Raw genomic sequence first — 17,145 nt, forward strand, 5'->3', positions numbered from 1 at the left:
TCTTCCTCACTAGCATCCAAGAACAGAAAGAAAGCAAGTTTTTACTCATTTCCTCTGCCCCTGTGGGGCAGGGGGTTCCGGGGAGGGAGACACCACAACTGTAATAAACAGAGACCCAAATCCTTTCAAAATGTGAAGAGGCACAGGGGAGGGCGGAGGGCTGGAGGCATATCAAGCTTGGTGGAGCTTAACCCTCCTAGGCCAGACAGGCAGGATATGATTCTAATTCTCTGATTGGCCGAAGTGTCAGGGAAGGTGTGGTGGGAGGAGTTTGGCCCAGAATCCACAACCAACCCAATCCCAGCTCTGCAGGAGTCCACAGAGGTGCTGGGGTGGGGCAGTCATCAACCACCAGGCTCCTGGATCTGCCTCTAAGCCAGTCTCTGGTCTGCCTCTGTCTGCCTCACACGCCTCTGTCACCCAACTGCTGCCGGGGAAATCAGCTTTACAAAGTTCAGTTTTACAGTAGTTTTCTACAGATGAAACAATCCTCGTGCACTCCAAAAATCAGCCCTTGCAGGCACAGGAACTTCTGCCAAGTGGATGAGTGCATAACCTTGAAGAGTGTGTTGAAGTGAAATGTAAAAATGCCTTCGTATTTGAAGCGCTACGCTCAGCTCTCATTTAAGAGGCAGGGGAGTGACTGGGGGTTACTAACTTTTCCAACAGCCAGGAGTGTAATTGCTCAAAAGTGGCTTGCTTAGAAGATCGCACAGCTGCTGCCAGGGCTGACTGGATGTCCATCCTCCCTTCAACTCCAAGGTCAACGGCACTTCCCAAGGTCACATCCTGCAGGAGGGGCTGGGTGCCCCTTGCACGGGACCAGTAGCTGATAAGGAAGCATTGGCAGAGAATGTCATAAAGGAAAACAAAAGCCTGCTTATCTACCACGGCCGTGTGTTTATGAACACCATCATCAGTGTCTACGCAAACACCTCCAACACTTGGCTGCCAGTTAGACCCCCATTTGGTATAGTTTAGGTCCTGACGTTTCCAAAGGCGAGTGGGACCTGGCTACTCATCCGTGGACAGAGTTTCTGAAAGAGTTTCAAAATATTTTGGTAGTCTGAGTTGGGTGTTGGATTTTTTTCCCAGTGCTATTTTACCCATGATACGTTCTATTCAAGACAGATTCTGGCAAATCTTCCATTTGTGTACTCAGACCTAGGTCTAAGTTCTCTAGGATGCTTAGGCATGTAGAACACCTGTATGGGCATGGTCTAGATGGCACATCTGAAATCATTATATGTAAGAACATAGATTGTTAGAGGGAGATTGCTAGAGCCGGATTTCTCAAGCTTCAGAGAGGACCCAGCACCTCAAATTTGTTATTTTAACTGACTCTGACTGTCTGGGTGTGGGATGAAAATTTGCATTTCTAACAAACTCCTAAATATTGCTGAGGATGCTGGCTCACAGACTGCCCTTTGAGAAATGGGGACCTACGACATCCTTCTGGAGCACGCTGCTTTCCCAGGTGGGAAGCAGAACCTCTGTGTGTCTGTCTGCTCCTGAGTTAGGGTAGATGATGTTAGAAAAGCCTGGCTCGTAGATTCTTACTTCTCTTCAGACAATACTCACATTGAAATTCTGCTTAACAAAATTTTTTCCCCTTAGCAGGGGGGAAAAAAGCAACTGGCGGAGAATCCACATGCAGAATATGCTCCCAGAGACTTGAGCTGAAACGTAGCTGTAAATGGATAGCAGCGGCAGATTTAATTCCCACGTGTAATCCCAACTGCAGAAAAGCAGAACTCCTAGAAGCCGGGTGTGGGGGGCAGCCGAGAGGGAGCTCTGGCAGAGCTGGAATTCTCTAGAATTCTCTTAACCTATCGAGGCTAGGGAGGGTAAGATTTCAAAGACCACCCAAGTTGCTGTGCTCACAGCCAAACAGACCAAATAAATTAAGGCCATCTTGTGTTGAATTTCACATTGCATATCATTTCTATTCTCATTGGGATATGAAAATAGGAAGAGACACATATTCTAGAACATAGTCAGGATCTTTGAAGACTGTCCCACCGAGTCACTACATCTTAAATAAGGTCAGCTAACTTCCTCCAATGCATCTTTAAAGTAATTGCTTTGCCTGGCTCTCCATGTGAGATTTTTATGGGTATCTCTTGCTATCTGGCATCTGGCACCTGCAGAGTACCTGAGTCTGGCTTTCAGTTGGCTCTGAATGACATTTACTTTGAACTAGTCCGATCGATCCAAGAAGTTGTGGTTCTGAAACGTATTTGGCTTGCATGTAAACAGAGATTTCCCTGTGCATGATAATAAGAACAGGCATGCATTATTTTGAAAGAGTCTGGAACTCCCGCAGAGCCGTGATCACCATGAATGGGACTGAGACTTCCATGTAGAAGCACATTACTGAAGTTTCCCTATGCAAAATGTGAGGGAGGCTCACGGAGAAGCAGTACCATGTAATTAACAGATCAGAAGATGACCCCGAAGGTCACTGCTCCAGAGCTGCGTGGGACTTATTTCATGCGATTCATTTCAGAAAAAGTTCTAAATACACTTAGAAAAAAGAGTCGATGTTTGCCTAGAAAAATAAGTGGGGCAGTTAAGACCGACAACATAAATGGGTGAGCTTATAAAGGGAAAATGAGGGGAAACCAAGGGTGGGAACCCACAAATAAGAGGAGAAGAAAACAGCATTCATTTCCCAGGGAGAGAAGACAGGAGTCTGGATGACAGCAGGTGGGTTTGGAACGGACCTTAATCAGAACCTGGCTGGCAAGTCCGAGTTGCAGAGTCTGTTTCAGATGGTTTGTTTTCTGATTCATGAAGATGATAAAGGGGTAGGTTTAGACTAGTCCCTGGCTAAGTTCATTGTAAAATATATTTTTAATATGGTTTTAACTTGTAGCTGTAGGGATATGTTTACAAGAGCAAACTCTGGAACATTCTGGTCATGGAGTTTTTAGATTAACAGAAGAGAGAATTGTTTATGTATTGGTTTTTGTAGCTTGAACTCAGGTCCTTGTGCTTGCTAGATCAATCTCCTACCACTTGAGACACTGCCCTAACTCAGAAAGAGAGACATCTATAACAGCTAAACGTACCAAATCAGACCTTATAAAATAAAACCTAGAAAAATGGGAGAATTTTACATCAACCAAATATGCCAGATTGTAATCTATAACTGGAATTCAAAGGGAGTGAATTGGTGGTTGAATATTTCTTCCCTCATATCAAATATTCATCCTCATAAACACAATTTTTTTAAAAAAATGGAAACATCTATTAGAAAAACTACATCATTTTTTTTTGTTTTTAGTCAATTCATTTGTCTTTTCAGATTTACCTTATGAGCCTCCCAGGAGATCGGCCTGGACCACCCAAGGTCACCCCACCCCTCAGTCCAAAGGTACTGAATCAGAGCCACGGATCTGGGTGCCCCACAGGAGGGAATGGAGGAAAAAAAAAACATGTGAAAACTTTGTCCCACTGTCAGCGAAGCAGCACTGATTGCACCCACTTTCATAACAGACAGGACTTATTGAGAGGCAGGGACCAGGGGACTGTGCTTAGAGGCTAGCCTGGGCAAAAGAGAAGTTTTGAGACTCTATCTCAAAACAACCAAGTGACTGGGCTAGGTGGTGTGCGCCTATCACCCCTGCTATACGTGCAGTATAACAGTCAGGTCCAGTAGCAAGACCCACCTTCCTCCCTGTGACACTGGGAATGGTGAGCAGAAGGAGCCCCACCCAGTCCAGATATAAAGTGAGACCCTACCTTGAAAATAACTAGGAGATGTGGCTCAAGTGGCGGAGTGTCCCCAAGCAGGTGCAGGGCCCTGAGTTCAAATCCCCCTGAGGAATGAATATGTGAGGTTCCCCACAGACGAACACGTTTCCTGGGATGCTGGTGTATAGAATAAATGATTGATGAGTCCCTTAATTTGGGCTTTGCTTTATTTGGTTATGTCTTATTTTCCTGGTGGTTTCTCTTTATTTATACCATGGTTCATTTTACTCTGTTTCATAAGCCATCTCAAATTCTTAAAGAATTATTTTTAGAAGTTGTGGAGTATATTTTCTTTAAAAATACTGGGATACATACTCCTTTTTGCTATAGTATTTAGATTTCCCTTCCTCTCAGGTGCTTCTGTTGTAAGCGTGAGACTCTTACATGAACAATCAAAATCCTGTGTGGAATGATTAGTGTGTCCTCAGCAGCAGCGAAGGCCGGTGGCCAGATGGAAGTTACAGCTAACTGTGTTATTGCTTTTGGATTTTCAGCTGCTCAGCCATCTCCTTCCGCAGTGCCCAAAACGGAAGACCAGCGTCCCCAGCTAGGTAGGTCTCAGTGGCCAGCATGGACAGTCGTAAGAGAAGACGAGGCCGTGGGGGAATTTCCAAGATGAACTGAGCGTTACATTTTTCTTCTTTATAACAATCTGTGTGTTAAAGATGGACCAAACTATTAGTCTGCACTAAAACGCTTCTGGACCGTGTGTCCGGTGTGGTCCCAGTCTGCCCTGTTGAGATCCTCGGTTGAGCTGGAGGCTTTGAGCAGAACTGTCCACCTTGTGCTTCTTTGGGCAGAGCGGTGGTTCTGGGCTGGGAGGGGTGGGGGGGGATGTTTCCAGCTAAGGAATCTGAAGTCACCTCATGCTGAGCCCAAATGCTATCCTTGGAGTTTGACTTCTCTCCTTTCTGCTTGCAGATCCTTACCAGATTCTGGGACCGACCAGTAGCCGCCTTGCGAACCCAGGTAAGGCCGTGCTAGCGAGCCTGTGTTCACACCGCAGCTGTTTGTGTTTGGAAAGACCATTTTGTCCTGGTACACACATCCTTCAAGGGAACAACTTTATTTACTTGTAGGTCTCACTGGGTTGTCATAGTCAAAAGATAGTAATAGTAACAACAAACAAACAAAAAAGGAGAGGATCTGATTATCCTTTAAGATTTTAGCTTCAGCAAAGAGCATGTGTGGAGTGAAGACTTTCCAGGGCTGCCGACAGGAAGCCCTGGGGACTGGGTGCCATGGGACAGATCATGCTCACAGCTGGAAGTCTGAGTCAGGGTGTCATGGCAGTGGTCCTGATGGGGGAGGGATGGGTCCCTTCTCAGCACCCCCCTTCTACTTTCAGATGGCTGGCGTCTCCTTAGGTCCCCTTCCATCACTTCTCTGTGTATGTATATCCTCTGTCTGTAAGGACACCAATCACATCAGAATAGGGCCCAGCCCACTTCTTCTTCTTCTTCCTCCTCCTCCTCCTTCTTCTTCTTCTTCCTCCTTCCTCCTCCTTCCTCCCTCCTCCTCCTCCTTCTTCTTCTTCCTCCTTCCTCCTCCTCCTCCTCCTCCTCTTCTTCTTTCTCCTCCTCCTCCTCCTTCCTTCTTCTTCCTCCTCCTCCTCTTGCTTGTCCTGAGGTTTGAACTCAGAGTCTGGGCACTTTCCCTAAGCTCAAGGCTAGTGCTCTATCACTTGAACCACAGCTCTACTTCCAGCTTTTTCAGTGGTAAATTAGAGATAAGTGTCTCATGGATTTTCCTTCCCCAGGGCTGGCTTTGAACTATGATCCTCAGCATCTCAGTGTCCTGAGTAACTAGGATGCCAGGCATGAGCCACCAGCACCAGGCTTCAGCCTGTGACTTCTGTAAAGACCCTGATCAGGTCAGACCTTCAACACAGGAGTCCCAGGGAGACACATTCTTTTGGAAAGGAGAATCGTAGCAATCTTACGACTTCACATTAGGCCCATCTTTGACAGTCTGTGTTTGAACTGAGATACTGGAAGAAAGCACAGGGCCTTCATTGGTCTGTTCGTAGCCCATTCCAGACCAGGGGCCAGCCCGCACCTGTCCTTACGTGGCTGTGCCAACTGAACTGTCCTATTTGTATTCAAATCAGAAGCACGCATGCTGGGCCTCCTGCAGACATGCTGAGCATATGCTGCAGGCTGGGGGCTGCAGGGCCAGGGCCAAGGTGCCACAGTCACATTGCGAGTACAAGCTGGAATGTGTGCGTTCTTCACGTCAGGCCAAACCAGGGGCGGGGAACCCAACCCCCCATCAGATTCAGTCAGCAGACATCACCACAAAAGGAACCATACTTCAAGAACATGAAAAATCCTTGCTGAGTGACTTTGTCTTTGACACGAGAAGTTGGTATGATAATTAATTCAAGAAATAGTTTTTCAGCTGCAGAACAAGGAGAGAGAATTGTTTTCTCTTTCACTCCATTAATCCAGGCAGAGAATAGGTGCACAGCATTTATTCGTTGGAGATGTGCATGGCTGAGGGGTCTCAGCCTTGGCCCTGAGGAGTAGCCACCTCCTTGGGTGGTTGTAACGCTCTCTAGTCCACAGAGCCCCGCTCTTCTCCTTTATATAGCATCTGACTGGTGGCCAAGCCTCCCAGAGCTGCCATTTGCAAACTGTCTCATAGCCATTCTTTTGGTTGTTGTTCATCATGAGGCTTGAAGTCAGGGCCTGGGTGCTGTCCCTGAACTTTATCATTCAAGACTAGTGCTCTATCACTGTGAGCTACAGCTCCACTTCCAATTTCCAGGTGGTTCATTGGAGATAAGAGTCTCCTGGGCTTTCCTGCCCGGGCTGGCTTTGAACTATGACCCTCAGATCTCAGCCTCCTGAGTAGGCAAAATTGCAGGTGTAAGCCACCAGTGCCCAGCTGTCTCATCACCATTCTAATAAATAGAATGACCATGTTTTGTGATTATGATGAGTCCTCCCTCAGGAAGACTAGTCTGTTGGATGAGGATAGTTTAGAAAGAAGAGAAGCTGGGAGCCTCAGTGGAGTGATAATCTGATATCTCTCTCCATGTGATGTTCCTGTAGAATGTGTTCATGCCTGTGGTCCCCTCTATACCTCATATCTCCATCCCTAGAAGAGGAATCAGAGGCGCCAAGAAGTTAAATAACTTTCCTTTGAGTCACATGGCCAAAAATCGGAGTGTTTCCAGAGTGTGCCAGCTAAGTTTGAAGGGACGCTTTGGGACATGGGGAGCATCAGAAAGAAAGGGAGGTTCCACTCGAATGAGCAATTGTGAGGGCTCAGGAGAGAAGAAGCTGTACTGAACAAGACCACGTGGGCCTTTTAACACACACACACACACACACACACACACACACGCTGTCTGCCACGTGGCGGGTGTTTGAGCGCAGGGGTCCTGCGTGGCTTGTTTGGAGATGTGGGACCAGAGGGAGCTACTGGCCATCAGCAAGGCGGGCACAGCGGGCTTCCTGGTGCCCGGTGAAGGCCACCAACAGTGTCTGGGCATGGCAGGCCACAACCCTGGCATCCTGAGCAGAGCACGTGTGTCATACCACTGGCGCCATTCACCGGGTCCTGGGCAGCCGGCAGCAGGAACCTTTGGTTTGCGGTCCAGTGGTTGCAAGGGGGAGATGACAAGGAAGGAGACCCCTGTCCCTGCACCTCCTTTTCCTGACGGTCCTCAGCTTGCACCAGGGCAGATGCTCCTTTTCCATCAAACTTCTTTCTTGTATTCTCTGACCTGTTCGTTCTGCCTCAATTACACATTTCTGTTTGCTCTTCCTATGAAGAAATCTCCTTCATCATCTTAAATGGACAGCTCTTGTCACATCCCAGGAGCGCCCTGGGTTTACCAGCGGTGAGCACTTCAGCATCCTCACCCCAAACACTCCCATGATGTGCCTTTGGGGTACCTTTTCTCCTGCTGAGAAAAATCATCCCTTAATTCTGACGTCATCGGTCTGTTCCAAAGCATCAGCCACGCCCTTCCGCTCGGTGAGAGGGCAGTGCCAGCTACCTTTGCTTACCGAGTTTCTCTGGGTGGGTCAGAAGTTAGCCAAGCCTCCTTTAAGATTTTTTAAATCCTCTAGAATCCCTTAGAATCCTGTTCTGTATTAGAATCCTATTCTGTATTCTAACATGAATCTCACCACATATTGAATGTGACTGTTTGGGAAGTAAGAGCTCAATAAATCACTTGAATTTTGTGGCCAAGAATAACTGGCTTCATTTGCTGTGGATGATGATTTCTCATCATGACTGTGGGAGAAGGTGGCCGTATGTACTGCCTACACAGGAGACTCTGTCGTGAACACCGAATTCTGCAGCAAACATTACCTTTTAGAACAGGCTAGCCAAGCAGTCGCTGAATGACTGCATTTGTAGCTTCAGCGTTGGCCGCAGTTTGGGGAGCTGATGAATTTGTTTACAGACCTGTCACTTCCTCGGATGGAATCAGCTCCTCTCTCCTGTGAGCTATGAGTTTGGGGCCGTGACTTTAAGTCTTTCACATCGAAGCAAGAGAGTAGGAGACCGCTTTCTCCTCTGCTGGTCCCCCTCCCCGCATTTACAGGGGAGCTGGGCGAGGAGCAGGTCCCTAGGAAGGCAGCCCCAGGGTGGATGCGCACTTCCAGGCTTGATCCTGGCTGCTTGGGCGGGGCTGTGCATCCACACAGGAACTGTGGAATTGCTCTCTGCATGAGAGGAAGTTGACACTGAATATTTATTTTCAAACAACTGTATATGTTTACAGTGAAGCAGATGTTAGACTGTGAAGTTAAAGAAAAAAAAAAAGCCCACGTTTCTCCGTATTCCCAGGTCATCTATGGAATCTTTTTCTCCAGTTTTAATTCTTTAGTTACAACATATATACAAAAACCATATGGTGCCGTTGTGTCACTCTCTGTATTCCTAAGTGTATATTAGCACGGTGTTGGGGGCAGCGGAACTTGATTGAGAACAGTTCCTATATGGGGTTCCACCAAAGCTAAGGCTTCCATCACGATGAGCTACAAGCTGTTAATCTATTTCAAATGTGTTGCTAGACTGAAAACGATCCTTTTCCAGAACATACTGGGACCCGGCTGACCTTTCTCATGAGGCTGCTGTATGGGTGAATTCACAAACATCCCCTTCCATCCTGGAAACAAGGGTTTATGACTCGGACAATTTATATAGGGAGCTAGTGGGACCGACCAACAGAGAGCAGACTTATAATTGAATTTTACATTACATCACTTCCCCTAGAAGTGACTCTAATCTTCTTATTCACATTGATTGATATGCTTAAAAGGTCATCTATTTTGCTATCAAGCTCAAGGCAGTACTCTAGTGGAGTTTAGGATAGACAGACTTGCCATTTAGCCCTTGTAAACTTTCCAAAACTAGGACCACATGGCTTAACTTCTAGTCTTCCATATTACCAGTATTCTCTCCACACTGTCTTCTTCAGGGAGCTGTAAGTCAACCAAAAGCAAGGTGGCATGGTGGCTGAAGGAAATGCATAGGTTTTTCTTGAACAAATAGAGAAGGAAGGAAGGAAAGAAGGAAGGAAGGAAGGAGGGAGGGAGGGAATTGGGAAGGAGGGAATTGGGAGGGAGGGAATTGGGAGGCAGGGTGGGAGGGAAAGGAGAGAGAGAAAGAGAAAGCTCTCTCTATGGTCTGGTGGGACTGAGGAACATTCTAGCTCAGACATGGCTTCTTGTTGGGGTCTCCTTTGGAAACAGGCCTTGGGGCGCAGGGGTGACACAGGGACCCTGTGGAGTCCTTTGCCTCAAGACCAGAAATGGTGATCTGATTTGCAGTGGAGCCTGTTTCTTTCTAAGCTTCCTCATTTTGAATGGGTTATTTCTGTTAGGAAAAGTTTGGGCCAAATTATTCTCTGAGCGCCAACAAAAGAACAGCCCTGACTTCCACCCTCGGTTATTTTCCACACACTTTCAGATACTCATTTCCTACATCAGACGTTTCATGGCTTTGCTCACCCTCGCCAATCTAAATGGTATTAAGTCACTCTTGCCATGCCCACCCCGGGTGTTCCTGCCTCACTCTGTAGGAAACACGAGCACTTTGTCCCCCCAAAAAACACCATCCTGGCCTGGCTGTTGTTTGAAGCCATAAACAGAAGCAGCAGACCATGGCCCCTTTGCCATGGAGAATGTGGATCTGTTAGCTGACCATTGCCTCCGGTCGCACCTCCTAGATGCTGAGCCAGAGGACTTGCGTGAGTGCTTCCTTCAAGCGATCTTTCTGGGAAGGCAGGCATGAGGAAGTAGTTCAGGGCAGGGGGAAAACTAGGGAAGCTTCCAGACTTCCAAATGCTACCTTCGAGTAGCTCCCACAGGGAGCCCCAGGCAGCGTCCACGTAACACCTGTCCAGCCAAGGGCAGTAGTACCTGGGCAGCTGGGGGGCGAGGGGCAGCCTGGCCCCTGGAATCTGGCAATGAACTGGGAGCGGCCACTGCTGCTTTGAGAAAGGGCGTCACTCAGCGCCTGTGCCCGCGGTGCTCACGCCGCTCACGCTGCTGCCCGCTGTGCTTCTGTTCTGTGCTCAGGGTGCTCATGGTGCTCTCTCTCTCTGTCCCCTGCCTTCTCTCCAGGGAGCGGCCAGATCCAGCTGTGGCAGTTTCTCCTGGAGCTCCTGTCCGACAGCTCCAACTCCAACTGCATCACCTGGGAAGGCACCAACGGGGAGTTCAAGATGACCGACCCCGACGAGGTGGCCCGGCGCTGGGGCGAGCGCAAGAGCAAGCCCAACATGAACTACGATAAACTCAGCCGCGCCCTGCGCTACTACTACGACAAGAACATCATGACCAAGGTGCACGGGAAGCGCTACGCCTACAAGTTTGACTTCCACGGCATCGCCCAGGCGCTCCAGCCGCACCCCCCGGAATCGTCTCTGTACAAGTACCCCTCCGACCTCCCGTACATGGGCTCCTACCACGCCCACCCGCAGAAGATGAACTTCGTGGCTCCCCACCCCCCCGCACTCCCCGTCACCTCCTCCAGCTTCTTTGCTGCCCCGAACCCATACTGGAATTCACCCACGGGTGGCATCTACCCAAACACTAGGCTCCCAGCCAGCCATATGCCCTCTCATCTGGGCTCTTACTACTAACGGCCCTCCGGAGGCCTAGCCCAACAACCTGCAGTCACCCATACATTGCCACGAACTCAACCAGAGACCACGAATCTAAAGTGCCTCAAGAGAAATGAACAAAAGCTTGTCTGGGGCTGGGGAAGGAAGCCAGGGAGAGACCCAAAGACTTACAGAGGGGGACAGTGACTTACGAATTACTACAGGAAAGAAAAAAGGCTTCTCAAGATGCCATCTATCTGGACAGACAATCTGCGGCCCAATCTTGTCAAAGACATTGTATGTAGAAGCATGAAGTCATAAGGACAAGTGCCAAAAAGAAAAGTAGCCTTAAGTAGTGTATAAACAATAGAGTTTGGGACCCTGCTCCTACAAATTGGGCTTCAACAAAAGCAATAGATGTGACACAGTCTTGGCCTAATATACCCAAGGAAAACTACCTGTACTTTATGATAGAAACATATCAAAACCAAAGTCAAACAACAGGATGGAAGAAAGGGAGGGAATGAAAGAGGGAGAGAGAGAGAAAGAGAGAGTGACAGAAAGACAGACCGAGCAACTAGGGCACCTTAACAGATGTTCGCCACGGAACATCTTGGGTTGATGTTTTGGTTCAGTCAGACACCTCGCAGTTGATGGAAGGCGCCTCGCTGTCTCACACTGTGAAGACAGCCCAAAGTTTCCATCTCCTAGACAGTACTACAGAAGGCCAAGCCAGACGGTGGGCTGGGGATGTGGACAGATGAGTGTGAGTATGGATGAAGGGATGGAGGAGGAAGGAGAGGGCACAGAGGAAGAGGAGGAGGCAAGGGCTGGGGAAGAAACTTCCTGAGCAGTGAAGTCTGGATTTCGGACACGTTGTAATGGCAGAGTTAGGAGGGTGGACGCAGCACGCCTCATGGACAGAGGGAGGGAGCAGAATTCAGAACCCCAAATACACATCTCTTTCTTTGATTGTCAAAGAAAACTTTAACTGGAATTGTCTGATATTTAAAAAACGTTCAGGACCTCAGCACTGGCAGGGGGAGGGGCGGTGTCCTCCACCAGGTCAGGTCAAAGGGGGCCCAGTGGCCACCATCATCACAGATCTACACAGGCATTGTGGGTAGGCAGGCTCCAGTTTTCCTCTTCGAGTCGCAAACGCTGTGCGTTTGTCAGAATGAAGTGTTCAAGTCAATGGTTTGTTCTTGTTTATTTTTTCCTTTTTTATATAATTATTATATAACTTATGCATTTATACACTACGAGTTGATCTCGGCCAGCCAAAGACACACCACACAAAAAGAGACAATCCATGATCTAATGTGGCCTTGAATTTTAACTCTGTAATGCTTAATGTTTACAATATGAAGTTACTAGTTCTTTAGAATGCAGAATGTATGTAATAAAAATAAGCTTGGCCTAGCATGGCGTTAGCAGATTGACACGAGTCTGCATTTGCACTTTCTTCAGAACAAATTTGCCTTGTAGAAACTTGTGCTTCGTGGTGTGGATTTTTGGTGTTATAGTCTTACTTTATCCAAGAACATATATAAGGAGAACCATAAAAAACAGAATGCTGGACACACAATGTTGGCGTCTCCCAGCCCCTTAGCCCTTTCTGTCTTCTAGTTCCTTCTACAACTGGAAGACTAATAGAATCACCTTGGAGCCTCTAGATTTATTCCTAGAAGGGAAAGAGACCTGTAAAGCTGGGCTTTTAACTGAGCAATTCCATGTCTGCGCCGGTCACAAATCACCTTTATTCTTTCCAAGATCATAAAACATTGGATGAGTGGGGAGCCTGCCCTGGCTGTTAATACAAGCTATGTTATTATTATTGGTGGATAAATCACCATGGACAGCTGTCATTTCTCACCAGAGAGCATCATGGGTCAGCAAAGCGTGCCACCTGTCTCTTTTTTCTGAAACCTGGCCAGCCAGCCACTGTTGTTCCCATTTTTAGACCAGAATGATCAGGGAAGTCTGGTGCGGGAGTCCACAGCCCTGAGCGGAGTCCCCAGCTCTCCTTGAACACACGGTGGGGTCTGAGACCCAGAGCCAATCACCCTGGTTGTCTTTTCTCTCCCACGGGTCCTAAGCACTGCCCACCCTGGCTGCAGTGACGTGACTGAAGAGCTGTGACTCCAGTCCCCTGCAAACGTGAGCTGCTTCTGGGCCTGCGTTGGTGTCTACACTGCCCATTTCACAGCTGCTTCACAACTCATTCCGCACTTGGTAATCCTCTTGCTGTGATTAAACGCACTTGCCAAACCTCAGTACCTTGGGTGTTTTGGCAACGTTCCGTAAACTCAGTAGGATACGATTACCCAAGCTTCAGCTGCCCCTCATTACTGAGATTGAAAGGCGCCTGGTCATCTATCACCTGGCAGAGCCTGGGAATGACACAGAGTGCCTGGATCTCCTTAGGAGGAAAGAGAGCAAGCTGAGCTGGCAGGCAGGGCCAGGCAGGGCGGGGCCTGTCCACCCCTGTGGGTTTGAAGGGAAAAGAACAGTCGTTTTGATTTTGACCTAGAAAGTAAGGCATATCGCCATTCTGCATAGACGCCACGTACACTGACTGGGAGAGCAACTCAGGGGTCTCTCTGGGGACTGTATTATAAGCAACATAACAAAAACACACTGGGATGATTATATTCCATTCTAACAGATGTTTTCAGTTAGATTTCTCATGCCAGGTTATTAGCAAGTATAAGGAGAGGCTTGGGCCACTGAGGTAATGTTCAATCACAAGATCACTCTGAGTTCCCTGCAATAAATAATTCTAAAGTTGAGTGGAAATAGTATCCGTGTCGGTGTCTGCTCCCGTTCTCATCTAATTCCAGAGTTCTCACAGGCCATCATTTTCCCAGCGATCTGGCTCTTCACCGCTCATCTCCTGACTCATCCTCCAACCCCGCACAGAGCACCTCAGTTGGAAGGAGAGAAGTTTTCTCTTCTGAAACTGTCTTTGGGGCTCTGGGCTTGAATTCCTCCCAAATCTCAGCCAAGGCTTCTATTTATGTCATCCAACCTGGCGCCTTCATTCCATGTGGGGGCAGACAACGTTCATAATCTTTTCCATGTAACTTGCAGGACAACAGAGAAATACTTCCATCTCTACAGAGAGAAAGGCAAGTGTTGAGAGAAACCACCTCCAGCGCCCAGGGTTTAAACCGATTCACTTCCAGAGCTTGGACTTCTCACATCTCGGCTGGTCTTTGAGGATGACGAATCAAGTGTCCTCCCTCTAACTCAACTCTGCAGGCTGAGGCTGCAGAAGCCCAGTTCTTCCAGATGACCAGAAGGGAAGCAGAGCCCCCTCCCATTTCCCCTGCCCCTCACACAGCAGCTGGCTGGGAAGCCTGGCCACTCGAAACTCATGTGTGCCCAGAGCACTCCCCGTGGACAAGGCCAGCAGCAGGCTTGTGGCCTGTGACAGGGGAGCGACCCTGCACCCCGCCCCGTGGCCTGATGCTGCTCTGAGAGAGGCAGAGGTCTTCTCAGCTCCCGCAGGTCCTGGCTCCAGGAATTCCTCCCTTGCCCTGTTCAGGGAGCAGGCTGATAAACACATAAACAGCTCCTTAGTGGGAGAATAAAGCTTAAGGCTGCAGTCCTGGGGTGCCAAGGCCTACAGCCTTTCACTAACGTGATTGGGCAGGCACAGGGCAAGGAGCTACTCTCAGGCACAGAGACTGGAACCAATGGCTGTCAATCAAGGGAGGTCCCGCCTCTTCCTATAGAGGCACAGAAGAGGGGTAGAGAGATCCAAGGTGAATGCCTTAAAAACCCCCTTCCTGCCTCACCCATGGCTCATGCCTGTAACCCTTGTTACTCAAGAGGCTGATCTGAGGATCACAGTTTGAAGTCAGCCTAAGCAGGAAAGTCTGTGAGATTCTTATCCCCAATGGACTACCAAAAAAGCTGGTAGAGTACTAGCCTGGAGAAAAAAAGCTCACAGACAGTGTCCAGGCCCTGAGTTCAAGTCCATGATTGCACACACACACACACACACCACACACACACACTGTCATCATTTAGTCTGTGCCTCTACCCCATCATGTTCATCTGGCACTGGCACTGTTGCATTCACGAGTGGCCTGTTCAAGGGTCCCTGGGCTTCAACCCTGCCACGGCCATGTTCTTGTCGATCCAACTTCAATTAAGAAGAAATGCCAATAGGAAGACCTCTTTGTGACTTTCCAGTAGCTTCATGTGCATCTCAACTGTTAGCTGGTGTGTGCCTGTCATCCCAGCCACGTGGGGGGCCAACCAGGACAAAAAATATTCCTTGATATGACATCTCAATATTAAAAGCTGAGCTCGGTGACTCATGTGTTTCATCCCAGCCATTACAAGAAATGGAGAGAAGAGGAAGGGTCAAAGGTCAGGAGGGGAGAGCATCAGAAGGGAGGGGAGAGAGAGGGGAAAGGAGGGGAGAGGAGAAGGAGGGAGAGGGGAAGAGGAGAGGAGAGAGCAGAAGGGGGGTGAGGGGAGAAGAGGGGAAGAAGGGGAGAGAAGGGGTGGAAAGGGGAAGAGAAGGAGGGAAACGGAGGGGAGGGTTAGAGATGGAAGGAGAGAAAAGGGACATTTGGATCTTTTAAGGATCCCTAGTGTTTCTCCCTCCCTTTGGGTGATTTTTTTTTTACTTACCCAAGATGTGTGTGCAGTTTGTATGTGAATTCTCTTCCAGTTCCCGCTTCTAAACGATAGAGACAGACCCAGGCAGGTTTGGCTGCTGCTGCAAGCCTGCAACGTCACCCTGCTCCTGGCGGGTGGGCACAATTCTTGCCCGTTCCAGGGGCTGCCAGGGGTTTCTTGTGCCCGGAAGCACGGCCTGTCTGCCAGGCCCTGGTGGTTCGCTGGTGCTTACTGTGGGCACATCCGATCATCTTCCCTCGGAGGCCAGGAGCGCAGCACACGGCACCTCACACGGTGGTGAGCGTGGCCGGGGCCCTGCCACACCAGCCCTCAGCTCCGCCTGGCCTGGCCTGACCCGTGCCCTGTGGCGCCAGGAACGCCTTCCCCAGACCTCTGCAGGCGGCCGCTTCTGACCCCTGACCCCCAGAGATCCCCAGACAATTAAGGGCCCTGTGTGGTTTCTACCCATGCCACGTCGTTTTGGGGGAAATGGATCACACAGGTTCATAGGGACAAACACCCATTGCTGTCTCTGGACTGGGCCTGCGCCTTACCTCCTCCCTCCCTTGCTTTACACCGTAACTGTACTGGGCACTCCACATGTCAGGGGCTCCCTCCCCTGCTCCAGAAATGTCTGCTGCCCTTCCATGGCTTTGACTCAAGGATGGTCAGATTTTTCGGAAGTCCAAGAATCCCAAAGTGACATCTTCCGTCGCTGTCAAGTAAGTGACCCAGCAAGGCTGTGGCTTGGGTGAGGACTGGCCCTGTGGGAGGAGCCTCTCATTCGAAGCCCGGATGTGGGTGGAGCCTGGGTCTCCTGAGAAGCCCGGAAGTGGGAGTCTGGAGCTGGCCTTGCACCTGTATGGGGAAGCCGGGCAGGGGAGGGGGTGAGGGAGAGGAGGGTGTCTTCCGGTCACGTGGCCCTGCCCACTGCGATCCCGGCAGATATTCTGAAGAGCAAGAGCTGGACTCAGACGGGGATTCTCCCAGAAGCCCAGCACCAGGACACAGTGAATGAGTCCCCGGGACAGGGCCTGTCCCGCATCTGCACACCGGGCTCCGCGGCCTCCCCTCCCCTCCTTCTCCTCCTCCCCACACCCAGCTTGTTAGGTTGCATGGGGGTCTCAGTTGCTTTTTGGCCCCGACTGGCCGCCAGCCATCCATAGCCGTCTTGTTTTCTACCCCTAGACAGCCGGGACCCCGGCGTGAGCCGCTGTGCCGGACCTGACTCAGGTGTTGGATGGCGACTCAGGTCCAGACCCGGAAGCGCCATCCGCGGCGTGCTGGGCAGTACTCGGCACGAGCACCCGAGTCTGCCGGGGTGGGTGCATTTACCGATCTCGCTGTCGACGGCCAGTCTCCCTTCCTTTCGGAAGATGGGAGTTCGCACGGCGAAGGCCGGCTGGGCCCGGGCAGAGCTCCTCGGCCTTCTGCTTCTCTCCCGAAGGCCAGCAGCAGGGAGGGCAGGGGTAGCAACCGAGTACCCTCCTTCCACGACCCATCCCGGGGCAGCCTGGGTGAGACCCAGGGCCAGGGCCTCCCAGCTCGCAGGCCGGGGAGCCACGTGCCCCTCGGCCCCACTCGCGGTGCTCAGGTGCCGCACGGGTGCAGACGCCTTCTGCCCTTCCCCGTTGGGCTCCGTCCTTCCCCGCGGCCCCGCCCCCGAGGCCCCGCCC

General features: G+C 50.0%; 1 protein-coding gene across 2 annotated transcripts in view; it reads left to right on the plus strand.

The window, feature by feature from the left end:
• The window catches only part of Erg (v-ets avian erythroblastosis virus E26 oncogene homolog), a 40,876-nt gene extending 28,603 nt beyond the window's left edge, over positions 1 to 12,273 (plus strand). For both annotated transcript variants that reach the window (XM_013027546.1, XM_013027547.1), the window contains 4 exons: positions 3,311 to 3,379; positions 4,254 to 4,310; positions 4,681 to 4,728; positions 10,350 to 12,273. In XM_013027546.1, coding sequence (XP_012883000.1) covers positions 3,311 to 3,379; positions 4,254 to 4,310; positions 4,681 to 4,728; positions 10,350 to 10,870 — 695 coding nt within the window. In that variant the 3' untranslated portion in view covers positions 10,871 to 12,273. The remainder of the gene's footprint in view (positions 1 to 3,310; positions 3,380 to 4,253; positions 4,311 to 4,680; positions 4,729 to 10,349) is intronic.
• The last annotated feature ends 4,872 nt before the right edge of the window (positions 12,274 to 17,145 follow it).

Source organism: Dipodomys ordii, unplaced genomic scaffold, assembly GCF_000151885.1.
Source record: "Dipodomys ordii isolate 6190 unplaced genomic scaffold, Dord_2.0 Scaffold104, whole genome shotgun sequence".
Lineage (NCBI taxonomy): Eukaryota > Metazoa > Chordata > Mammalia > Rodentia > Heteromyidae > Dipodomys > Dipodomys ordii.